This window comes from Citrus sinensis, chromosome 5 (genome assembly GCF_022201045.2).
Source record: "Citrus sinensis cultivar Valencia sweet orange chromosome 5, DVS_A1.0, whole genome shotgun sequence".
NCBI classification, from domain to species: Eukaryota; Viridiplantae; Streptophyta; class Magnoliopsida; order Sapindales; family Rutaceae; genus Citrus; species Citrus sinensis.
In genome coordinates, this window is record NC_068560.1 from 1,119,433 (window position 1) to 1,145,977 (window position 26,545).

Below are 26,545 nucleotides of genomic sequence, written 5' to 3' on the forward strand. Positions count from 1 at the left end.
AGCTCCTCCTCCCATTAATTCCCATTGCTAGCCTCAACATTCAAATCTAACTTTTTCTCCTTCAATGTCACCATTTGCTCCTTTTGCTACTCTTGTGACAACTACAAGTTTTCGGCTAGCATTGACCCACGCTTCGCTGTTGCAGAGGAAGGAGGTTGTTATGGTCATTGATACCATCTCCACAATATTCTTGTGCTTTCCTTAAATGTTTCATTGAATTTCTTATGTAGTTATTCAAAATACAAAACATACATCTAATTTTTTCAAGCTGATGGAGCGATACTATAAGAAAGGAACAAAAATATGTTGAATGTAAGATGGGCTCAAAGGGTAAAAATTCTTTCTTTTTTCTTTTTTTACCATATTTTAATTTCCACAATTGTAATTCATTTTAGGAGTATTTTCATCATAAAAAATTATATTAAAAATGAGTTTAATGAGTAGTTTGGTGGATTAAAATAGCCCCATCCTTTAAATATTCGAATAAAAAACAAAAGAAAATTAAGAGACAGTTTTACCCCTTGTCACTAATCTCATTTCACAGCACCATACTTTATTCTATACCCACCATAATCTCTAACAAATTTTATAATTTCTTTTTCCAATTACAATGCCCTTCATACAAATTTGCTTCAGGACGCATCAAACTTGTCTTCCAACTTCATTTTCAAGACTCACTGTCACATTTTTGCTGCGCATCAAGAACTCCTTGTCTGGGAATTTCATTATTTTTTTCGTGAATGATTATTGATGTCAGCCAAAACCGATTTTTTTTTTTTGGAGGGAATTTTGGGCTTTTCTATTTTTTTAAAGGATTTTGATGAAATAACAAATTTAAATTTGCTTTCCTCCATATTTCCCAACTCATTTTTGGCAAAACCAAAAGGGCAATTAGAAAAAGAAGAGAGAAAAGAAAATGGGGCCATATTTGAAACTATGTGAATGTTGAAACAAGGTTATGGCTGGAATTATAGAGAGAGCTCACAGTAAAATTTGAATTTGAATTTGTAAAAGTAGGTATAGAAAATACATGGGTGTTCAAATAAATAATTAGATTGCATGTAGCCCCACCGACCACTCCTAACATAAATAGTAGCACATGAATTGGTGTATAAAATCTATTTATGGTTTTATATCTTGAAAGAATTAATCGATAACAAAGTGTTAGATAAAAATTTATTCCATATTTTAATTTAAATGATAGGCCTAATTTTTGAAAATTTACATGAGGCCTAAATTTATTAAGTTTGCGTGGTGGGCTCCTTCTTGTTTGATCATTGAGGTTGATGATTCAAGTGTCCTCCTGTGTTGTGGGAGTACCATTTCACCCTTTTTAGGAATTAATTTCTAACCAGAGTTTTGGTGTTGGTTTTCAATAGACGAATTAAGGTGAACAAATTCATAATGCAACTATATATCAATTGATTTGCAATGTATTATTAATGAATGTAATTTTAGAAAAGAAACTATCGAATCTTAATATGCAGCAACCAGGTAGAACTAAATAATTAAAACAATGTTAGTTTAAGACTATAGTAATTTAAATTCGGATATATTTGGTAGATGAAAATCCTAGCATATGCAAATCTAAGTAACATAGTTTTCAAAACCGTTTAATTACTTGGGTGGCTGAAATGCTCTTCTATAAATAGCATACTCATTTTTTAGGATTGGACCGATTCTGCGGGAAATATGGAACGCAAGTCCTAATTCAGAGCATATAGGAAATTTTCGAGTATCTTTATAAGGTCACCTCTTGGCAGCTTTCATTCATGCCTCTCCTCTGATTTGTATATTTATAATTGTTTTTCCTCCAAATTGAAATAGAAGAAGAGAAGAGAATAAAGGCCAAAATGATGAAGTCCATCATCTTTGCCATCGCATTGTCTTCTCTCGTTTCAGTATACCACATTGAAGCCACTTCTAGGGGCTTGGCGGGGCAAGTTGCTCCTGAACTTGAAAAAATATGTTCCAAGACAGATTATTCAGAGGAATGCATCTCCACATTGTCTAAATTCTTAGCTGGTCAGAGCATTGACAGCAATTCAGCCCTCATAGCTGGTTTGAAAGCCCTTGAGGCCGAGACTACAAAAGCCATCACTGAGGCCGATAAATTGACAAAGGAAAAGCCGTCGGAAAAGGACGCCGAAGAACTTATGGTAGGCACGGCTGTTTATAATGTGGTGTCTCAGAGCACCAAGAAAGCAAATGAAGCAATCTCTACACACCAAAATGATCTATTGATTAAGGAGATTAAACTTGCTAGTGAGGTTACTGGTGATCTTTTGGATATATTCCAAGAAAATGTTGACGGGAAGAAGGATGTTATGAAGGACATCAATATCTATATTCATAAGTTAACTCAAATCAACTTTGACATTCTTGACACCATCGTCAAACCCCAGGAAAGTAATGATGAAGCCGAGAAGGAGAAAGAGACAGAGCGAGACAATGGGGACGAGGAAGAATTGACAAACGAGGAAGAGGAAGAGGAAGAGAAAGAAGAAGAGGACGAAGCTGAAGCCCCCGGCCCTGCCTCAGAAGAGGAAGAGGAAGAGGAAGAGGAAGAGGCTGAAGCCCCAGGCCCAGCCTCAGAAGAGGAAGAGGAAGAGGAAGAAGCTGAAGCCCCAGGCTCAGCCGAAGAGGCAGAGGAAGAACCTGAAGCCCCAGGCCCAGCCGACAAGGAAGAGGAAGAAGCCGATGCCCCAGGCTCAGCACAAGAGGAAGAATCTGAAGCCCCAACCCCGAACCCTCAGTAACTGATTAGCTACTTGATCACGTGGTGTTATTATTTCTTTCATCATTCGCTCATTGCTAGCTGTCTCCATTTTTACTGTACCTACGTACGTTCTAGCTAGCTCCTTGCAGCACACCAAGTTTAATCTCAGGAGGAAAAACTTACTGTTTCCTAGAAGTGGAATAAGCTTAATTCGGATCAATTTATTTCATTTATTCTTATCATATATATATCCTATATATTTGCTTACCCTATTTACTTAAATTTATTTTCTTCTTTAACTCCCCTCATTTAATTTGATTGCCTATGGTCCATCAATAACCAAGTAATATTATAAATCATTATATATGCAGCTTGCTTAATTTGCTGGTGCTTTAATTTATTTCAAGTGTGTCTTCAATCAATTAAGACTACTCAGAAAGGTTGGAGCTATCAATCTAATCTGCACCCTCTGTATGCACCAAAAAAAAAAAAGAGCCTTTTAGAAGATCAATTAATCTATTTTAAATATTAGCTTTTAGCAGGATGTTTTCTTACAAAAATCTTAGGTAATCTCAGCTTTTTATCTTATTCACTCTTTGTTATTTGTATTTTTGAACCAATAATAATCATATTCACACCCATGAACAAAAAGTGAATAGGAAGCAATCAAGGAGTGATAGTGAATATGGTCATGGAACATGTAAAGATACAGTGAGGCGAGCACGCACACACACACTTGATCACCGAGGGCTGCTGATCCGTCAAAGTTTGTTAAGTTGTTAGATTCAGTTAAACACACCTTTAGCTTGTAACAATAGTGACAGCTGGAATCATTAGTATAAATACTCAAGCTGTAATCAGTTGAATTTAAGAAATCAATAATATACTTTTCCAGCATCTTCTTTTAACCTCTATCTGTTATTTTTCTTTCACTTTCTCTCAACTTTCTTGCTTTCCAAACACTCAATACTACAGTCTCAATCAAGAAGCATCAAAGACTTTTTTATCTTTTAAATATCAAAATGGTCTTCTATTTCTTATGTTATTTAAGGTGGGAGTTATATTGATCTATCTGAAGATGGTTTTAATTAGTTAACAAGATCTCAATTTCTTTTAGAATTCAGTGCTGACGATAACTTGCAATATAGAGGGATTCGGTTTGGCTTTGGTTTGCTCGTTGGGTGATGCTCCTAATTTAATAAGAAGAAAATTTTCTTTGACAAAAATTAAAAATGTTATGCAGCTTGCTCTTTTTCCTTTTTTTCTTTTTGAATTTAACGACAAGCCATTTATCCCTGTAACACTTCTTTGATTAATTAAGCAAGTAAACAAACGAGAGCAAGCTGAAAATAAGAAACTTATTCAGAAAACTAATAACAGGAATACATCCGCCATGAATCCTATCAAAGAAAATTTACCCAATTACATTTCAAATTTAATTCCTGCGTCCCATCTTTCTCTGCATTCTTTTAGGTCATCTACCAAATTTTTCAAAACTCATCCCTGCATTCTTGTGCTAATGCTGGCACCCAGAACCACTCCAACAACAAACCCAAACGTATAACATATCAGTAAAATTTTCCAATCAAGGAATGCAAATAAAGATTCTGAACCTTGAATAAGATCTTCCGTTTTCCCAAATCTGGATCTATCACAATTTGTTTGTAAAGGTTTCCCACACAATCCGAAGTTCCCATCAAATATGAACTATTCTTTCTAGAAAATTGGTTTCCTTGTGGTATAGGTCTGGTGAGATTGCTGTGTGAGACATTAAAGAATCCAAGAAATGCAAGCTCAATTAGCTGTGGAGGAATCTTGCCGAAAAAACGTTATTTGAGAGATCTAAAGATTCCAATTCTGTTAGGTCGGCTAAACTTTATGGAATATGGCCTTGGATATTATTGTAGGGAAATATTGAGAATTTGAATTCCCTTTAAATTGGCAATCGATGCTGGAATCTTTCCATCAAATCTACTGCTTGAAAGAATAATGCCCCTGAGCATACCGGGGATCTCGTTATATGTCATCATTTCGGCTTTGTAACTCACTGTAATGGAGAAATAATAATATGGAAAATCTTCATATGAGGAAATTGACAAAGATGAAGGAACTATGCCATGCAATTCAGTTTTTTCATGTTATTCCAATTTCCAAACCTTAAAATTTTTTGATGGAAGCACGCCTGTAAATTTGTTATGAGAGAGATCAATAATGAGAAGATCGGGAAACCTAAATGTGATGTAGGCTCACTTATTGCACCATTTAAATTATTGAAGTAAGACAAGATTTTTTCAACTTTGAAAGAGCTCCCAACAAAAATGAAAAAAGCGTCATCTTGTTGGTTATTTCGAAGGGCAAGAAATTCTAACCTTGTACAATTTCCCAAAGATCTAGGAATTCTTCCTTCTAATAGATTATCACTTAAATCAATCATCATTAGTAATCTATCTCCTATCAGGAAGGTATTAGGAATGCTCCCAAAAGAATTATTGCTTCGTAAATTTGAAGTCAAAAGTGTGTCGGTGAAATTGCCCAAACATTGAGGAAGCACACACCACTTAAGTTATTGTAAGACGAATCAAGACCAAAAAGACTATTCAAATTTCCCATTGTGGAATTTCCCCAGTCAGTCTGTTGTTTGAAACTAGGGAAAAAAAATTGGTGGCCGTGGCGGAACTGGGAGTAGTCCTTGGAGCTTATTAAAACCAAGGGATAAGATGAAGAAACTAGAATTCAAAGGAAGCACAAGAGGGTGTTGGTCAAATCCTGTTAAAAGATTAGCTCAAAATGTGGATACTGTTGAAAAGTCATGCATGTGGCAATTTTCAAAGAGCTACCAAACATTTGAAGAAAAAATGGAAAGTTGGCAAATTTGTCAAATTCGCCAAATGGACACCATTGACATATTTGCATGGGTTAGGTGAAATAGTGCTTGGGTTAGGTGAAATAGTACTTGGGTTCAAGCCTATAAATAGAGAGCATTTCTTCATTTCAAAACCATCCCAAAATTGTTAAGCTTATAAGTTTCTAAGCTTTTAAGAGAAGTGAGAGAAGTATATTTGGGGAATTTATCTTTCTTGCAGAGTGTGAGAGTACTGGGTATATTTGAGTTTCTGGGAAGTGAGATTCTTTACTCAAATATTGTACTCTATTAATTGTTAAATAAACAATTATTCTTTCTTGCCTCCGTGGATGTAGGTTTAATTACCGAACCACGTAAATTCTTGTGTCCTTTATTTTTCTGTAATTATTTGGTGCGCTTGATTCCGCATTCCGTGCACAACAAGTGGTATCAGAGCCAACAGTTCATACTTGGGGGATACGGTACTGTTCACGTATACTATACTGTTCACGCATACGATACTATTCATATACGGTACTATTCACGAATACGGTGGAGACGGCCATTTGTACTTGGGAAACAGTCTATTGTAAGTAGTGTGTATCTTTGCATGTCTAGGAAAGTTCTGTCAAAAAAAGGCGATAAGAGTCTAAGGATTCTGGTTTTTAATTGGGACCGAGTTCCCGTCCAGTTTCCTAGAAACTTTCCTGGTGCATTTATTCACGCGAAATTAACATCATAGAGACTGTTTTTCAAGTGGAAATAGTTCGTTGAGAAAATGGTAGAAGGTGAAACTTCTAGAATTGGGGAGAGATCTACCGAGATTATTTCAGGAGACACTTCAGGTGGGAGGCGAGATTTGTCAAATCGTTATTCAGCACCTGTTATAGGAGGCCAGAAGATCGATGTTGAAAAGTTTGATGGAAAAATCAACTTTGGCATGTGGAGGCGCAAAGTTATGGATGCCCTTATTCAAATCGATATCGATGTTGTTCTGAAAATAAAAGACACTTGTATGATGAAGAAATTTGGGATCGTATGAACGAGAAAGCTTGTGGTCAGATCATATCTTGTTTGACCAAGGAGGTGAAATACTCGGTGAAAGATGAGGAGTGTGCGGTGACTTTGTGGCGTACATTGGAGGAGAAGTACTTGGTGAAAAGTCCTGAAAATCGCCTTCATGCAATGAGCCAAGTATATGGTTTTCGAATGAAGCCTGGGGTGTCAATGCACGATCATGTTTCAAGATTTGAAAAGTTACTTACTGATTTGAAGAATCTTGATGAAGATATTAAGGATGAAGTCAAGGCTATGATTCTGTTACACTCACTACCAGAGGAATATAGCCATTTTGTGACTACTTTGATATATGGGAAGAGTGTGATCGTCTTTAAAGATGTTTGCACAGCATTGACTAGCTTAGAGATTCGGAATAATGATAAAAATTCTGAACGAGCATCGTCTGAAGCTTTGGTGAGCAGAGATTGGGCGATAGAGAAATAGAAGAAGCGTGGTGGAAAGAATTCTCGATCCAAATCGAGAAGCAGAAATATAGCTCGAGATGAGTGTACCTTCTGTCATGAAAAGGGCCATTGGAGGAAAGATTGTCCAAAGGCTCAAAAGAGAGATGAGAAGAAACCAGCAGCAGCAAACATGGCACGAAAAGATGAGGGCTCTGATTATTCACTAAGTATTACTCTTGCAGTATACGTGGGTAGTTTGAGCGAGTGGATACTTGATACTGGAGCAACCTATCATTTGTGTCCTATTAAGGAATGGTTTACAGATTTTCGTAATTTGGAATCCGGTGTAGTTGTGATGGGGAATGATCAACCTTGTCGCACAATAGGGATAGGAACAATTCGGCTCAAAATATTTGATGGAATGGTTAGAGAACTCAAAGAGGTTAGATTTGTTCCAACTTTAAAGAAAAATCTAATTTCTATGGGTGCTTTGGAAGCTAAAGGCTACAAGGTTACAATTGAAGATGGCACAATGAAGTTTACACATGGGGCTATGGTAATTCTGCAAGGGGCTCGGCGTCACAATTTGTACTATTTGAAGGGAAGTACAACTGATGAAGCAAATGTTGTTGAGGCGCACAGTGACACCACCAAGCTATGGCATGTACGACTGGGACATGCTGGAGAAAAGTCTTTGCAAACTCTGATGAGGCATGGACTCTTAAAAGGTACCAAAACCTGTAAATTAAATTTCTGTGAGCATTGTGTAGTTGGCAAGAAAACAAGGGTCAAGTTTGGTACAGCTAATCACGATACTCGTGAGATCCTTGAATATGTTCATAGTGATGTATGGGGACCAACTAAGACTGCATCAATTGGTGGAAGTCATTATTTTGTTACATTTATTGATGATTTCTCTAGACATGTGTGGGTGTACACCATGCGAGCAAAGGATAAGGTTCTAGAGATTTTTGTGAAATGGAAGAAATTGGTAGAGGCTCAAACTGGCAGAAAGATCAAAGTATTACGATCTGATAATGGGGGTGAATATACTTCTGATCAATTCTTGCAAGTATGCCAGAACGAGGGTATTAAAAGACATTTCACAGTGAGACATACTCCGCAACAGAACGGTGTGGCTGAGCGTATGAATCGTACTTTACTGGAGAAGGTACGATGTATGTTATCTAATGCTGGTTTAGATAAAAAGTTTTGGGCTGAAGCTGCGAGCTACGCAAGTCACTTGGTAAACCGGTTGCCTTCTACTGCAATTGGAGGTAAAACTCCTATGGAAATGTGGTCTGGAAAGCATGCACAAGACTATGATTCCCTTCATGTATTCGGGTGTCCAGCTTATTATCATGTCAAAGATGGTAAACTGGATCCTTGTGCTAGAAAAGCTATCTTTGTGGGATTCAAATGTGGAGTAAAGGGCTTCAAGCTTTGGGATCTCGAAGACAAAAAGTTTGTGTGTAGTAGAGATGTCACATTTGATGAAGCTTCAATGCTGAAAATTTCAAGTTCTCAGCAGGTGGAGAACAAGACCAAAGAGGTATTGCAGCGGGTGGAGTTTGATGCAACTTCATATGTACCAGTTAGTTCTACATCAAAGAAGGGTTCAACTATGGAGGTGACACCTAGAGTTGAAGAAGAGGTTGTTTCTTCTGATGTCCCACAAAATGAAGAAACAATTGATGATGTAGATAATGATGATTTTATAGTAACAAGGAGGCCAAGAAGAGAGATAAAGAAACCCGGATGGCTTACTAAAGATATGGTGGCAGCCTATGCACTTCCAATTATTGATGATGACATCCCCAACACTTTCGGTGAAACATTATGCAGCAGTGAAAGTAATCAGTGGAAGTTAGCCATGGAGGAAGAGATGAAATCTCTCCATCAAAACCAGACTTAGGAACTTGTAAAGTTACCAAAGGGGAAAAGGGCTATTGGCAATAAATGGGTCTACATTAAAAAGCAAGGATCTCCGAATCAAACAACTCCTCGATACAAGGCAAGGCTCGTGGCAAAAGGTTTTGCTCAAAAGGAAGGTATTGACTACAATGAAGTTTTCTCTCCAGTTGTAAAACATACTTCCATTCGTATCCTACTTGCCTTAGTTGCAGAATATGAGTTAGAGTTGGTTCAATTGGATGTTAAGACGGCGTTCTTACATGGAGATTTGGAGGAGGAAATCTATATGATTCAGCCCTGTGGTTTCAGAGTTGCCGGAGAAGAGAATCATGTGTGTAGGTTGATTAAATCTTTGTACGGACTGAAGCAATCGCCAAGGCAGTGGTACAAAAGATTTGATCAATTTATACAAGGGCAGAAATTCACCAGAAGTGAACACGATCATTGTGTTTACTTTAGAAAACTACCAGATGGAGCTTTCATCTATTTGTTACTCTATGTCGATGATATGCTTACAGCTTCGAAGAATAGAGATGAGATCGAAAGATTAAAGAAGCAGTTCACTTCTGAGTTCGAGATGAAAGACTTGGGTGATGCACAGGGAATACTTGGGATGAAGATTCGTAGAGACAAGAAGAATGGGAGCGTATGGTTGACTCAAAAGTCTTATTTGAAGAAAGTGTTAGAAATGTTCGGTATAGATGACAAAACTATACCAGTATGTACACCTCTAGCTCCTCATTTCAAATTAAGCTCTTCTTCATGTCATAAATCTCAAGAGGAGCGCGATTACATGGCTCGTGTTCCATATGCTAGTGTTGTGGGTAGTCTTATGTATGCTATGGTATGCATAAGGCCCGATATATCTTAAGCAGTGAGCATGGTTAGTAGATACATGCACAATCCGGGTAAAAATCAATGGCTTGCTGTAAAGTGGATTATCTGATATTTGTATGGGACAATTAATGTTGGGTTATTGTTCAAGAAGTATTGTGGTCAACAATGTATTGGGTATTGTGATTCTGATTTTGCAGGAGACCTTGACAAGCGAAGATCAACAACGAGCTACTTATTCATATTGGGTGGAGGTCCGGTTAGTTGGAGGTCGATTCTACAATCGACAATTGCTTTGTCCACTACGGAAGCAGAGTATATGGCAGCAACTGAAGCTGTAAAGGAAGCTATCTGGTTGAAAGGCTTGTTAGGTGACTTGGGAGTAATCCAGGAGAACATTGCGGTCTTTTGTGATAACCAAAGTGCGATATTTCTCGCGAAGAATCAAACATATCACGCTCGGACGAATCACATAGATGTGAAATATCATTATGTGAGGGAAATTATCGAGGGTGGTGATGTGTTGTTGAAGAAGATCGATACCAAAGATAATCCATCAGATATGTTGACGAAGATAGTTTCTGAAGTTAAGTTTCAACATTGATTGAAATTAATTCAAATTCTTTGATTGTGTTAAGTTATGTCCTTCGGGAATTTTGAACTACGGTTGGCTTGATCCCAAATTTTGGGTACATAGGCAGGCACAGAGATGCAGCCACTTTCGGGATGATGATTAGTTGGTAGTCGGCTCAGATTTGGACAAATTTTCGCCGAGGTGGAGAATTGTTGAAAAGTCATGCATGTGGCAATTTTTCAAAGAGCTACCAAACATTTGAAGAAAAAATGGAAAGTTGGCAAATTTGTCAAATTTGCCAAATGGACATCATTGACATATTTGCATGGGTTAGGTGGAATAGTGCTTGGGTTAGGTGAAATAGTACTTAGGTTAGGTGGAATAGTACTAGCTTCAAGCCTATAAATAGAGAGCATTTCTTCATTTCAAAACCATCCCAAAATTGTTAAGCTTATAAGTTTCTAAGCTTTTGAGAGAAGTGTGTTTGGAGAATTTATCTTTCCTGCAGAGTGTGAGAGTAATGGGTGGTATATTTGGGTTTCTGGGAAGTGAGATTCGTTACTCAAATATTGTACTCTATTAACTGTTAAATAAATAATTATTCTTTCTTGCCTTTGTGGATGTAGGTTTAATTACCGAACCAAGTAAATTCTTGTGTCCTTTATTTTTCTGTAATTATTTGGTGCGCTTAATTCCGAATTCCGCCCACAACAAATACTTATGTTGAGGAACCACCGAGGTATTTGGCCAGGTATTTTATTAGAGGAAAGATCAGGATCTTCGAAGTAATCTTGGTTTTGTAAGAAATTTGGAAACTCAGTTAGGTTGCATGAACGCAAACGTATAATAAAAAAATTTCCTTGGGAGTCGTATTAAGATATGGCTGTTGTGAACAATGACAAATTGTTGGATGAGAGAAATAAGCTATCTATGTTATTGAGTTTAAGAAGAAAGAAATCTACATCCATTGGGCCATTAAAATTATTCCAAGAAAGGTCTAAAACACTGAGGTGGGTGAGATTACTGAGGGAAGGCGGAATTTGGCCCGAGAATTGCATCCGAAAAGTTGCAATGATTGCAAATAATTAAGACATTCGATGGAAATTGGCATGTCGCCTGAAAAATTATTATTCATTTTGAATATTTCAGTCCAAATTGTACTCATTATTGAAATACGACAAATATTTTCCTTTCCAGGCCAATTCATAATTAATATGTTCCTTCGCGGCAACTTTTTTTTTTTTTTTGGACGAACTATTTTAGCACGAGCGAGAAAAGGACATGATATCAGTAATTTTAGTAAACTGATGTGTCGTACTCCATTAATTGCTTAGTTGCTGACATCAATTCTGCCAATTTTAGGAACTTGAATTCAATCATTGGGTTTTTCTGAAACCTTAACCGTAAAATTATCAATAATCTCAAATGTCAATAATTATTCTCCCTGTTGCTTCTCATGTTCCTTAATTATACTGACGTTAAAACTGTAATAGAAAAAACTGATTCTTTTGGGTTCTTTAGCTATTATACTTGTTAGACACTCTGATATATTTTTCAAAAGACAGACGAAGTTTTTTAAGTTAAAGAGAGATTTACATCCTTTGACAGTAAAGTTCCAACATTAAGATCACAATTATTCACAACCTCAGGGAGATAATCAGTAATTTAAATCTTAGAAAATTATAAAGGAATATCTACTTACATCTTTTTTCTTAGGTAAGATTTATGGAGCCAAAAAAAAAAAGTGAGGCTATTATTTGTTGTCCTTTTTCAGAAATTAAATTATTTATTTTTGTTTTAAGACAAATATATGCATACACACACTTGTTAACTGGAGTCGACTTCGTTAGAATTATTAAGCGAATGAGTCCAATGATTATCCAACTTTGTTAGATGCAGAATATTAACATGGGAGATTGTTGTTGGAGAAGTCCAGAAAAATTGAAGTCCCCCTCAAATTTGATTAACCAATTAAATTTCTATGATTGGATTCGCAAGCATAAACAGCTGCTAGATTGGTGTTTTTAATTTCTATGATTAGTTTTCATTTTTATACTAGTTGGAATTCAAGTCACCATTTAATTCGGAAATTTATTTTAAATTCTTGGGGTGTTTTTTAATTTTCGTTTCATGTAACTTTTATCACTCTTGTGCTATTTCATCTTGTTAATAATTTTTCTTTTTAATTAAAAAAAATAGCTGGCTGGAGGATTTTCTTTTGGCCATTTTCTTTAGTGTCTAACAAAAATTGAAAGATGATAACAAAAACAAGAACCATAACCCACCATAGCTAAAGGTACTAATTCTTTAGGGTCTCAATTAGATTTAAATAATAATGTTTTTGGTACTATAGAACATCAGACTTCAGTGCTATTACTTGGTGTAATTAAATAATATAATTAGTATCTTTAGCTAATCTCTAAATTTATATTAGTAACCGAATTAATTATGTGGTATCGAGAGATTTATGGCACAGAAGAAGGGCAATGCAAACCTGTCAATGTCTACGAGACATTGGACATACCATCTATATAACCCCACCGATAACATGGGGTTCAACAGCCTACAACTAAAATAGGCAGCCTTGGGCGACTGAATAATGCAGGTCGTTGGCTGCTTGGTGCTTTTCTTCCTTATTTGTTCATCATTTTCGTCATTTTCTTTTGCTTTATCCGATGCTGAAGCGGCTTTCCTTGTTCGCCGCCAGCTGCTAACATTACCTCAGGATGGAAAACTTCCGGATACCATTGAGAATGAGTATGACCTTAAGAACAAATATTTTTCCAATGATAGGCTGAAGAAAGCATATGTTGCTCTCCAAGCATTCAAGAAGGCCATATATTCGGACCCGTTTAACACGACAGGGAATTGGGTTGGCACCGATGTGTGTTCTTATTATGGTGTTTTCTGTGCACCGGCGCCTGATAATTCTAACATTACTGTTGTGGCTGGCATTGATCTGAACGGTAACGACATTGCTGGGTATTTTCCGGCTGAGTTGGGGTGGTTGAGTGATCTAGCATTGTTCCATGTTAACTCTAACAGATTCTGTGGGATTATTCCTGAGAGCCTCTCTAACTGGAAACTTATCTATGAGTTTGATGTCAGCAACAACAGGCTTGTTGGCTCTTTCCCCAACGTCTGTTTATCCTGGACAAGTCTCAGATACCTTGATCTCAGGTACAACAATTTTGAGGGTGAGGTCCCACGAGAACTTTTCAAGATGAAACTCGATGCGATATTCCTGAACAACAACAGGTTCTCGTCCTGGATTCCTGAAACAATAGGGGAATCAACAGTTTCAGTCGTGACATTTGCTCATAACAATTTCAGTGGTTGCGTCCCACGATCTATTGGCAACATGCCAAACGTGAACGAAATTATATTATCAAACAATGATCTGATGGGGTGCTTGCCGTCGGAAATTGGATGGCTTAAAAAGTTGACAGTCTTTGATGCTAGCTCTAACTCGTTCTACGGAAGTGTGCCACAGAGCTTTTCAAGTTTGGAAAGTATTCATAGATTGGTTCTCTCATATAACCAGCTAACAGGATATGTGTCCGAGCAAATTTGCAAGTTGCCAAACATAAATAATTTCACATTCTCTTATAATTATTTTCAAGGATTAGGCAATGAGTGCATTCCAGGTTCGAAAGAGGGTGGTGTATTCGATGACACAAGCAATTGTTTGGCACAGAGGCCAAGTCAAAAGTGGGCTACCACTTGCAGCCCCGTGGTGAGCAATCCTGTAGATTGTAGTAAGGATGTGTGTTTAGGAGGCGGCTCTCCACCTTCCGCACCTTCAACTCCTCCAAAGCCATCAACACCGACACCGACACCGGCACCCGAACAAAGGACACCTACACCAGCTCCCCCGACACCATCACCGCCACCACCTCCAACTCCTAAACCGTTGACACCTGTACCAACACCCCTACCGCCAGTTAATTCTCCTAATCCGCCACCAAGAAATTGGAGAGTTAGATCACATACTCCACCCCAACCATGGAGACCATCGGCACCAGCACCTGAACCATCAAAACCATTGCTTCCACCAGTTCAATATCCACCATCATCGGTTCAGTCCACCCCCCCACCTTCTCCTCTGCCACAATCTCCTCCACCACCTCCTTCAGTTAAATATCCACCACCAGTGCAATCTCCCCCACCTCCAACACCAGTGCAATCTCCACCACCACCTGTGCACTCTCCTCCTCCACCAGTAAGATCGCCACCCTCACCTTCACCTCCACCACCTCCTTCAGTTCAATATCCACCACCAGTGCAATCTCCCCCACCACCCGCGAACTCTCCTCCACCACCAATACAATCTCCAGCCCCAATTTCACCTCCACCAGTGCAGTCACCCCCGCCTCCAACACCAATGCAATCTCCTCCTCCACCAGTAAGATCTACAACCCCACCTTCACCTCCACCACCTCCTTCAGTTCAATATCCACCACCAGTGCAATCTCCCCCACCTCCAACACCAGTGCAATCTCCACCACCACCCGCGAACTCTCCTCCACCACCAATACAATCTCCAGCCCCAATTTCACCTCCACCAGTGCAGTCACCCCCGCCTCCAACACCAATGCAATCTCCTCCACCACCAGTAAGATCTACAACCCCACCTTCACCTCCACCACCTCCTTCAGTTCAATATCCACCACCAGTGCAATCTCCCCCACCTCCAACACCAGTGCAATCTCCACCACCCCCACCACCACCCGTGAACTCCCCTCCACCACCAATACAATCTCCATCCCCAATTTCACCTCCACCAGTGCAATCAACCCCACCTCCAACACCAGTGCAATCTCCACCACCACCTGTACACTCTCCTCCACCACCAGTAAGATCTCCACCCCTACCTTCACCTTCACCTTCACCGCCTCCTTCAGTTCAATATCCACCACCAGTGCAATCTCCACTCCCACCAGTGCAGTTTCCAACCCGACTTTCACCTCCACAACTTACACCAGCTCCGACACCTCAACCGTTTAAACCATTGTCGCCAGCTCCAGTGCCTTCCAAACCATCAACTCCAACACAAGACCCGTCAAAACCATCGGCTCCAACACCTGAACCATCAAAACCTTCATCGCAAGCTCCCGTGCCATCAAAGCCATCAACCCCTGTTCCAGAACCCTATAAATCATTATCGCCTGCACCACAGCCTTCAAAACCTTCATCGCCAACACCTGAACCATCAAAACCATCATCGCCAACTCCAGTGCCTTCCATACCACCAATTCTTGCTCCAGAGCCATCAAAACCTTCAGTCCCAACACCCGAACCATCAAAACCTCCATCGCTCGCTCCTGTGGCATCAAAACCTTCAGCTCCAGTTCCCGAACCATATAAACCATCATCACCGGCGCCTGAACCTTCAAAACCATCAACTCCAGCTCCAGAGCCGTCGAAGCCATCGGTGCCTACACCAACACCTGAGCCATCAAAACCACCCACTGCATTAAGTCCTCCACTTCCATCTCCACCAATGCAATCTCCACCCCCACCTACACCTCAACCATCACCGTCTACACCGGCACCTTCTCCTTCGCCAATTTCACCTCCACCACCAGCTAAGTCTCCACCCGCTGCTTCAATTCAGCCATCACCACCACCATCTAACGAATCTCCAACCCCACCATCAGCTCCACCACCGAAACAATCACCACCTCCTTCAACACCAGCCTCCTCACCACCCTCACCAATTCAGTCTCCCACACCACCTCCTGTTAACTCCCCACCTCCGCCCATCTCTTCTCCACCACCAATTGTTAACTCTCCTCCCCCGTCAGTTCAGTCTCCTCCACCCGTTTCTTCTTCACCACCTCCTGTCAGCTCCCCACCACCACTAACCGTATCGCCACCACCAACACTGATTTTATCCCCTCCTCCTTCTAATAGTCCTCCACCCAAGGATTTCATCCTTCCACCCGTTGGCGCATTGTACCCATCACCACCTCCGCCAATCTTCCAAGGATACTAAGTTGTGTTGCAAACTGTTGAAAGTTGGTACTGAATTTCTAGTTCATGAATGTTAATGTAAATTTTTTTCCCACAATTTTAAAAAGAGAAAAGACATTTTCTCTTTTGAATATCGTTATTCGATGGCATTATGATGTGAGAATAGGGAGAAGTTCATTTATAAAATCTAATGGCTCAATTTTTTTTTTTTTTTCTTGTTGCTCCTGCTAGATTAATTTTCTTAGTCTTTTCATTACGAATGCTTACACACTAGTACATGATTTTGATTGAATTTGATATGTTTCAAAAGAATATAAAACAATTTTCATAAGCCCTTGGCTTCAGTGAGTGGTTTTCAAGCACTATATCGTAAGAAATTGTAAGAATTAAATTTCATGATAGCCTTGAAAATGTATACTGTGTTAACATTTTTTTATTTAATTTTTGGGCGGAAATAGAAAAAAGAAATAGACGAGTTACTGGTATATGAGTTCGATCATCATCTATGGTTATTGATTTAAAGATATGAACAGAGGTAATGAACAAATTAAATTAAGACTTAATGGTGAAATATTTAAATTAACAATAAATGGTAATCACAGCAAGTTTTTAAGATAATATTTTAAGAAAATTGTTTAGGATAAAAATATGTGGAAGTACTTTAAGATTCCGCTAATTAATCTTGAAGCTTAATTTCAGGTGAAGGCCTAAATTGTAGGAGCGTAGTCTCTCGAGAACAAAAAATCTAGTTTTGAGTCTCACTAGGGTGAATGGGGTGCAATGCAAGGACCCTGTTAGATATAAGAAAAGTAATATGAAATAAATTCTTTTTAAACGAACCCATGACGTAGAAAACTTTCTAATATAAAGTTTTACTAAATCTAATAACCAATCTCCAAATTGATAAGCCAGGGCCTTGATTGGATAGGGACATAGGACGTTAAAATATCACTACTAGTAATTTAGCCTTCAATGAATTTGCCTGGTGATACTTTATTAAGGGCCAGTTTGGGAATGCTGTAACTTTTAAAATAATTGTCGTTAGTTGTACTGTAAAAATAATCATGTGTGAAAAGAATCAATTAAGTGTTTGGTACATTTTGTTTTTATAAGTACTGTGAGTTTTTGAAGCAGACATTTCAAAATCAACTACTCCTTCTCTATATTTTCAAAGTTGATTTTGGTTTTATTTTACCAAACACTTAAATTATTTTTTAGATTTTCAAAATTAATTTTAAACCTCCCAAAAACAATCCCAAACAGACCCTAAAAGTTGTTACAAACATTTACATTAGTAATTACTAACAATATGGTGTCATAATTTTAGTGATACTATAGTGGCAATAATTAGTGACAGCATAATCATGACACCATCAAACCATATCATGACCGTGGCCCTATAAGAAAATTAAAAAAAATGTAATATATTAAGTTAAATAATAAGATAGAAAAAAAAAATTCAAATTACTTGTATTTACCAAAATACCAACATAAGTATATACCTAAATTAAGCTAGTTCAATTTGACTCTAGTCTTCTCTTCTAAATTCTCAATTTAGTGGTTCTCTCTTTCTAAACACCTTAAAACTCTCAATTCTCAAGTCTCACTTTTTTCAACTTTATTTTTTGAAAAGGTTCGTTTATAATTTAGCTTCTTTATTTAATTAATTTGTTTTCAGTTGTTAGTCTAAATTACTCTAAGATTTAGGTAATTGATTGTTACGAATGCTACTTATATTCATTTTCTTCCGTCAATTTTGAGTGTAACTAATTGGAAGCTGACCGCTATAAAAAATATTTCTATACCTTTAATAAACAAAAAAAAAGTATTTTTTATTTTTTTACTTGCTTTTCGAAATATTTATTTTTCATTATATTACTGCTTATTTAAACTAGAGGTTTCTATTATTTTTCCTTTTTCAAAAAAAATAAATTACGTGCCTCCTGAAGCCAACGTTGGCATGTTTCACCGCTAGATTGATCATGGAGATCCTAAATTTTGACGGTCAACAAGGCTGGGAAACCTGTGACACTAAAAATTTCATCTACAAGACGCGAGCTAAGCAAAACGTCGTCGTGTTAAACCTCAAATTTGATATGAACAGAACACACTGCTCTCTCTATTATTAAGCTGAGAAAGTATCTCGTGGCCTAGTTGTAGTTTGAACAGTATTTACCTTGTAAATGGGAGAAGCTCCTTTATAAAATATAAATGGTTAATTTTTCTCCTGTTTATTCCATTAGATTAATTTTTTTTTTATTATTATTATTACTTCTGAGATATAATTATTACTCTAGTACATGATTTTGATTGAGTTTAATGTTGCTCAAAAGAATATAAGCTAATCTTCTTATAAGGGTCTTGTAAACACATATCGTTGAACAATAAATTAATAGTTGTGAAGTAAGAGAAACGAAAACAAAAATATAGATAAAATAATAGATTTTGACCGTTAGACTCTTCACAAAGTCAACTTAACATTGAGTCTTAATTCATTGACTTAAAATATAAAATGAGATGGTGAATTAAGTTAAAATTGATAATTAATTGTATTGAGCCAAAGAACTTTAGAGATCCCACTAATAAACCTTGAACATCATTTAAATTGATAGTTAATTGTTGTTAAGGATATTTTACGAAGTTTTAAATCTTTATTATATATATATAATTTTATTGGAGTAATCAATCTCCATAGTGATAATAACAAATAATAATAGAAAACCTTGGTTCCACAAATTATTATAGTTTAGCCCAAAAAAAAAAAACAATGACATGGCCAACAAGTTTTATTTGCCAAACATAGTGACAAATTTTCCATATAAAAGTAGTAATACAATGGTTGGTTGTATAGCTAGTTAAGTTACAGTACTAGGTAGTGAAGCTTGGAGTTTAGGTGCTTTCAAAACAAGCCGATCTAGGGTTTTGGAAAAATCACATATAGGTCCTTCCGATCATTAGATGTATTTTATTTAGTACTTTTTATTTTTTCTAGATCTCAACCTCAGATCATTTTTCTCTAGCTTAGCCTCTCACTTTTTAAACTCCAATTTTAAGGACCAAAAAAAAAATTAAAAATGCAGTATAAATGCTTGAATTTTTTTTTTTTGGTACTCGATATGAAAATTTTATATTTAGCAATATAATTATCTTAAGTTCAATTTGTAAAACAATATGTACAATGATTTAATTTAAACTTTTAATTTTCTCAATTAAGTGTTTAATTAATTGCGAGCCAGGACAAACCTTTAACCCAGAAATAAGGCAAGATTGATAAAAGTACATATTATAATTTATAAAAATACTTAAAAGTACATATTCTTAAAAGTACATTTCTCTTAACTTGGCGCTTAGTCGAGATCATTCGTTGAAAAAAAAATAGTTTATCTAAAAAATAATTAAATGCGACGGCGTTCGAGACTGGAAAAAGAAAATTAAAAAATTAAGTTTGAACCATTTATTTTTATCATTACCTCACATCACTAGAATAATAAAAGCTAAGAAGGATAGAAGAGGAAGAATGAGGAGGATCCAAATCCATAATCTAAATCTAATTAATTAGTTATACTCACTAATATCATTTAGAAATTTCAGTCTAATCTTGTTGAGCCTGGCTACGGCATCTTTCATGCATATCCTTTGGTCGGGTGAATCCATGCTACAATCCAAAGCCAAATACATGATGCTCAGCATACAATCCATTTTGGCTGCAAAAGCTGGCTCTTCTAGCAGCAAATTTTCATCCACAACGTTTGTCAATCCATGAGGCAATGACTCCTTCACCCAGTTCTTTAAACTCATTTCTCCAGCAAAAATTTCATCTGTGGGCTTTTTTCTTGTGAAAGTTTCCATCAACAAAACGCCATAACTATAGACATCGCATTTGGATGAAACAATTCCCTCTGATCCGTATTCTGCAAATTTAAAAATTTTCAATTTATCACACGTTACTAATTATGACTTAAATGACTAATAAATTACTATAGTCTTAATTTTATTTTTAAAAAAATTATAATATATTCTTGAAAGATTACCTGGTGCCATGTACCCAACGGTGGCCATTGTCATGGTTCGTGTCTCAAAATTTTCTCCATCACCTAAGAGTTTGGAAATGCCAAAATCACTCACATGTGCCACCATATTTTCATCCAAGAGAATATTACTGGGCTTCAAATCACAGTGAACCACAGATGGGGAATAACCGTGATGGAGATATTCGAGAGCAGATCCCACATCTATCATCACATTCAACCTCTCTTGGATATCTAGAAAATAGTTGTGAGAATACAACCACTTCTCAAGACTACCATTGGGCATGAACTCGAGTACCAGAGCCTTAAAATCAACATTACTGCAGCTACTAAGAATCTTTACAAGGTTTCGGTGGCGAATGCTTCTCAATACTTCACATTCAGAGTCAAAACTTCGAAATGCTCTCTTCAACTGTAAGTTGAAAATCTTTATAGCAACCTCAGCCCCATCCGAGAGTATCCCTTTATACACTGAGCCAAAGCTACCTTTACCAAGCAGGTTGCATTCATCAAATCCATTTGTTGCTCGTTGAATTTCTAGATACGAAACTCTTCTCCACGTTGCCAGAGGTGAAAAATCTTCTTGATGAGCAGAATTCATTGCAGCCTTATTGCGACGTCTCATGAAGACAACAACAGTCATTATCAACAAAATGGACACGATTGGAGGTAAGACATATTTGAGGAAAAGTGTAACAATGGCTTTCTTGGATCGTCTTACGGTGCCATCATCCTTGCAGGGTGGGACTTGTAGTCTTGGTGAACCACAAAGTGCATAATTCCACATAAACGATTGAGCCGAGAAGTTTCTAAAAGGCCCATTTTCAGGAATTTTCCCTTCCAGTATATTGTGAGACACATTCAAATGTTTGAGATATAAAAGTTTCTCCAGTGACTTAGGAATCTCACCAGAAAGATTGTTACTAGAGAGATCTAAGATTTCCAAGCTTGTGAGATTGCCAAATGACTCAGGGATGTGACCTTGAAATAGATTACCAGCCAATGATAGATTAAGAAGCTCTTGAAGGCCACCAATGGCTGTTGGAATATCACCCGATAATTGATTCCTTGATAAATCTAAAAGTATCAAGGCCTTCAAGCTCTTCATACTTGAAGGGAGAGAACCAGTTAATGAATTTGATGACAAATCTATTTGTAAGATGCCTTCGAGAGTCCACAAGGATGATGGTATAATAGAGGTGAGATTATTTGAGCCTAAGAGAAGATTTCTTAGAGATGTCAAACTTGCCAAGCATGGGGGTATAGATCCAGTGAGCTTATTTTCATAAAACAACAATGAATTCAACCCCTTTAAGTAGCAAAGCTCATATGGAATGGGTCCTTGCAAATTATTCTGATGAAGACTTAGACTTTGGAGCTTCTCCAGTCTTCCTAAACTTGTTGGAATTGTTCCATTCAACTCATTGTTTTGGAGGCTTAATGTTATCAAGCCATGCAAATTACCAATTTCTTCAGGAATGTTGCCCTTGAGCTGGCAATCGTATGCGAAGAACTGCTCAAGAGATGAAGAGAAATTCCCAACTAATGGTGGAAGGATGCCACCAAATGGATTAAGTGCTAAAACGACTCGTTTTATATCTCTGCAATTTGTCAAAGAAGAGAGAAAACTCCAATCTTCTTCGGTAGATGATGACGTTCCCGGGATGGTCAAGTTGTTTCCCATAATGGTAAACCTCGCCAGGTGTCTCAATTTTCCAAATGTGTTTGGAATGTGGCCAGAGAAATAGTTGAAGCTCAAGTCTAGGGCATAGAGTCTAGAAGCATTGGTGATGGAATTAGGAATTGTTCCAATAAGTCTATTTTCGGACAAGTCAAGAATCTCCATGTTCTGAAGCGAGTTTCCAGCAGTTGATGGCAGGTGGCCTGAGAGTTCATTTGCAGCTAGGGTAATAAGATTTACGGTTGACAAGTTGAAAATGGCGGAGGGAATATGACCAGTTAATTTGTTGTGAAAAAGAAGAAGATTTTGCAGATTTTGTAGATTGCCAATCTCGTCTGGAATTTCACCTGCCAGAATGCCAACATTGAGGAGTTACATAAATTAATATCAACAAAGAGATTGATGAGTAATATTTATTTATTATTAGGTGTGAAACAATAAATATAAAAGTTATTTACAGAATAATTTTAAGATCGGTGAAGCTGCATTCCTTAAAATTAAATTTCATATACTGGTTCATAGGAATTAGACCATATGTATGGCATATTAGTGGAGATATAAATTTTGTATCTTAATATTGGGCTTAATAATTTTGAGAGTTAAAACATGAGTAAAACACATAAAAAAGTTGTATATAATTCAAATTTTATTTTATATAAATTAAGAAATAACCAATAACAGAACAACTAAAACTCCAACAAAAAATCATTCTTAAAATAAAAGAGCATGCATGAAAATTTGATAACTTGTGAATGAAAAAACAAGAATAAATATACAATAATATTATTATCCTAATATTTGGCTGAAAATTTGATAACTTGTGCATGAAAAAACAAGAATAAATATACAATAATATTAGAATCCTAATATTTGGCCCTCGAGTATTAAACTAATGTAACAAGTGATCTTTAATTCCTACCTCATACTAAATATTAAGGGAAATTATCATTGCACCACTTTTGTTTTGCTTTATGTTCATCCAACCACTACAAAATTGTAACATGTTCGCTGCACCACCTTTCTTTTCACATCTGTATCAACTAGCCACTTTTGCACTAACACTTTTAAAAAATTTAAACAAAATGATAATTTTACCCCTAAATAAATTAGAAGACTATTCTATTTTTAAAAAAATTTAAAAAATTATAATTATAAAATATCCTTAAATTTAATAAAAATAAATCTCAAAATTAGAATTTTTATTTTTAATAAAAATTATTTTAATATAAATTATAATTATAAAAATATTGTGAAATTTTGAGATTTAATAAAAATCCCCTAAATTATTAAAATTTAAGGATTTATTCTTTTAAGAAATAAATTCAGTTATTTTAATAAAATTTTAGAAAATTATAATTTTTTAATAAATAAATTCAGCTATTTTTATTAAAATTTTACAAAATTATAATTTTTTAATAAAAATAATTAATAAAATTTTGTAAAATCTAAATTTAGTAAAAATCAATTGAGCACCTCTATTTGGGATTTATTTTTTATTAAATTTAGGGATATTTTTATGATTATAATTTTTTATTTTTCAAAATTTATATAAGATAAAAAAGTCTTTTAATTTATTTGAGGGTAAATTTGTCATTTTATTTAAATTATTTAACAGTGTTAGTGCAAAAGCGACTCGTTGATACAAATGTGAAAAGAAATGTGGTGCAGAGAACATGTTAGAATTTTGTGGTGGTTGGATGAACATAAAGTAAAATAAAAGTAGTGCAATGATAATTTCCTAAATATTATGGAGCCTCATCAGTTGAGACTCAACTTGTGTCGTTCATTATGTGGTTGATAATTTTTTTCTAATTTCCTAATAAATTGCATATATTTATTTAAATTAAATTATTTTAAGACTGTTCAGCCAATTAAGCCCCAATGGCTCAGTCCTTCTCTTTCCTCTGCTACGGATCTCTCTCGAAAGAGCAGGGTCGGATTTTGATTTGTGTAGTTTCTAGCAATAGTTATTGCACCATAGTATAAAGTGTATTCTGCAAATTGAAATGGAAGCTTAAAAAAGACGAGGTGGAAGGCACGTACCTTGAAGGTTGTTATTACCAAGATTTAGATGCAAGAGCTTACTCAAATTTCCAATCTTGGTGGGAATTTTCCCACCAACAATATTGAACCTCATCTCCAACGTCTCCAGCTTTGATAAGTTGTAGAGAGAATCCGGGAAGGGACCTCTGAAGCTGTTATTACGAAGACTCAACATTCGCAGTTTCGGTAAGCTGCCAATCCAGGATGGAAGGACTCCACTCAATTGGTTGAAATTGAAATCAATGAATTTGAGCCTTCGTAATTGCCTCAATTCATTAGGCAGATGGCCATGAAAATTGTTACCACTAAAATTAAGAGACGCTAGAAATGAAATATTTCCCAAGTGTGCCGAAATGGGGCCTTCGAGACTAGAATCTGAAAGATCCAATTTTGTGACTCTATGATGACGACTGTCACAACAAATGCCAACCCAACTGCATACTGGATAAGAAACTGACCAATTGTACGCCAGGATACCTCGAGGATCAATGACTTGCTCTTTGAATGCAAGAAGAGCATGTTGATCCGTCGTTATGTTTTTAACACTACTCGTAGGCAAAGCTAAGCTAGACATAATGAAATAGCGTAAGAGCAACATTATTGGTGCAAAATATAATAAGCTCATATCGATCTTCATATATAGATTTAGACAACTTTAGTGCTAAGCGAGTAATAGCAATATAGCATACTTATATAGGTAGAGCAAAAAGAAAAACTATATGGTGTTCACATGTTGCGTGATCTACAAGCTATTGAATCAGACTTTACGTGAAGATCGTTGATTGGTCTTCTGGGAAAACTAAACTAGTATGAAACAATGACAATGTTTTCCCAATTGTCATATTCTCTCTGGGGAACATATTGGGTGGGTTTAGAGCGTCAATTGCTCCGTTTCCACGTGAACATGCAAAAAATGCTATTCTCCTAGAGCTGTTGATTTGTTTTTTTGTTCTTAGTGATGAGGACTTTTTTAACGACGGCATATATAGTAAACAAAGTCGTTATAAATTTATTCCATGAGATCTTTAAGTTAGATCTTTTCTGTCTACAAAGACTTTTAAATTAGATGCATTTAATTATATTTATTATTTAGATGTACCATTCCAATTTGTTGTTTTCAACAATAGTCATGAAAAATGTAAACTATCAATATGTAAATTTTATATTAACTATACTCTTTAAAAATATCTCATCAACTTATAATAAATGATTTCTAAATTGAATCACAAAGTTACTGTCCATAAATAGATAGTTTTTAATTGTTAGTTATTTTTATATAATGGTAGATAGTACATGGTGAATTATATAATATAAAATAGTAAAAAAGCATGAAAATTGTTAAATCACACACAATAAAAATTAGATAATTTTAAAATTATTATTGAGATTTGAGAAAAATGATTGATTTTCTTTGTCTTTATTAATCAATACAAAGATTGATTGTCAATCAACATAAAGATGACTTTAGTTTTTGTTCATCAATCATATTCCCAGATACCTTATCAATTGTATCATTTCCTTTTTTTATTCATTCATTAATTATAGATTTTTTATTTTTGAAAGAATCCATTCATTGTAGATATTGAGCATTTGTGCTTATTAAAATGAATTTCATGAGTTTATGTTCATCGTCAATTGTAAGATAAAAGCATTATATATATATATGAAGATTATTTTGTTCAACTTTTCACTATACATATAATTTATAAAAATCAACAGTAATGCGTTACGAAATTTATATCAATCAAGCAATGTAATTATAATTTAGTGAAGCTTGAATGAATGAGGGAATTAACGACTAAAAAAAAAAGTATATGATCATCGAAGAGGGACATAATAAGTCTTACCTTTTAAAACATTGGTATTTCATTTAAAATTTAGCAGGACCTAGGGGCTGTTTTTTTTTTTAATCACTTAATTGACTTAATTTCAATTGGTTAAGTCATTAAGTCCTTTTTTTTTCAACTTAATGAAAACTTTCAATCTTTAAGTCATTAAGTTATTTAAAAAAAATTGATATTTATTTTTAGCAATTCAGAAAAAAAATAAACATATTATTTAAATTTAGACATTCAGTTCTATTAAAAATTTAAACTCATTCAAATTTATTTAAATTTCATATGAAAAAACAATCACCATCTTAATTTGAATTTACTTATGCATACAACCATTTGGGATCTCATTTTCGTTGATCACACTTCGAGGATGACTTTCACGTCCTTCGACAAATTATTTCTAAACCAAACATTGATTCTTGGGAAATATGACTAGAATGGATAGTGACATGACTGGAGAGACTCCAAGGACCTTGACTTACTAGAAACCATTCATTTCAATTTTCTTCACGTCCTTGCAAAATTCCTACAGTAAGAGAGAGTGTTAGACCAGTCACCGACAAACCATACTCTGGTTTTGTTTGAAATTAAAGTGATATAACTTTTAAACTATAGTTGATGTAAAAAAAATTTATA

General features: G+C 35.9%; 3 protein-coding genes across 4 annotated transcripts in view; 2 read left to right on the top strand and 1 right to left on the bottom strand.

Moving 5' to 3' along the window:
* Positions 1-1,853: 1,853 nt before the first annotated feature.
* On the top strand, positions 1,854-2,759 carry LOC107174837 (uncharacterized). Its single transcript, XM_015526034.2, has one exon. The coding sequence runs from the start codon at positions 1,854-1,856 to the stop codon at positions 2,757-2,759; it is 906 nt and encodes a 301-aa protein (XP_015381520.2).
* A 10,186-nt stretch (positions 2,760-12,945) lies between these two features.
* Positions 12,946-16,633, top strand: LOC102612858 (pollen-specific leucine-rich repeat extensin-like protein 3). Its single transcript, XM_052442775.1, has 2 exons — positions 12,946-15,211; positions 16,079-16,633. Exons 1-2 carry the CDS (start codon positions 12,946-12,948, stop codon positions 16,342-16,344), a joined length of 2,532 nt encoding a protein of 843 aa, XP_052298735.1. The 3' UTR covers positions 16,345-16,633.
* A 3,157-nt stretch (positions 16,634-19,790) lies between these two features.
* LOC102612556 (receptor kinase-like protein Xa21) overlaps positions 19,791-26,545 on the bottom strand; it is a 41,828-nt gene continuing 35,073 nt past the window's right edge. Inside the window, exons 1-3 of one of the 2 annotated variants that reach the window (XM_052442170.1) lie at positions 24,075-24,379; positions 20,354-22,378; positions 19,791-20,233 (exon numbers count right to left, since the gene is read on the bottom strand). In XM_052442170.1, the coding sequence (XP_052298130.1) occupies positions 19,878-20,233; positions 20,354-22,378; positions 24,075-24,249 (2,556 nt within the window). In that variant the 5' untranslated portion in view covers positions 24,250-24,379 and the 3' untranslated portion in view covers positions 19,791-19,877. Of the gene's footprint in view, positions 20,234-20,353; positions 22,379-24,074; positions 24,380-26,545 lie in introns of those variants that run through there. The other variant, XM_052442169.1, reaches the window with a different exon arrangement.

What these genes read in the sequence shown, in the direction of transcription:
- LOC107174837 (XM_015526034.2), top strand. Translation starts at nt 1,854, where the DNA reads ATGATGAAGTCCATCATCTTTGCCATCGCATTGTCTTCTCTCGTTTCA.
- LOC102612858 (XM_052442775.1), top strand. Translation starts at nt 12,946, where the DNA reads ATGCAGGTCGTTGGCTGCTTGGTGCTTTTCTTCCTTATTTGTTCATCA. An exon ending in TCCACCACCAGTAAGATCTC is followed by an intron (nt 15,212 to 16,078) that starts CACCCCTACCTT and finishes TTCAGTCTCCCA; the next exon opens with CACCACCTCCTGTTAACTCC.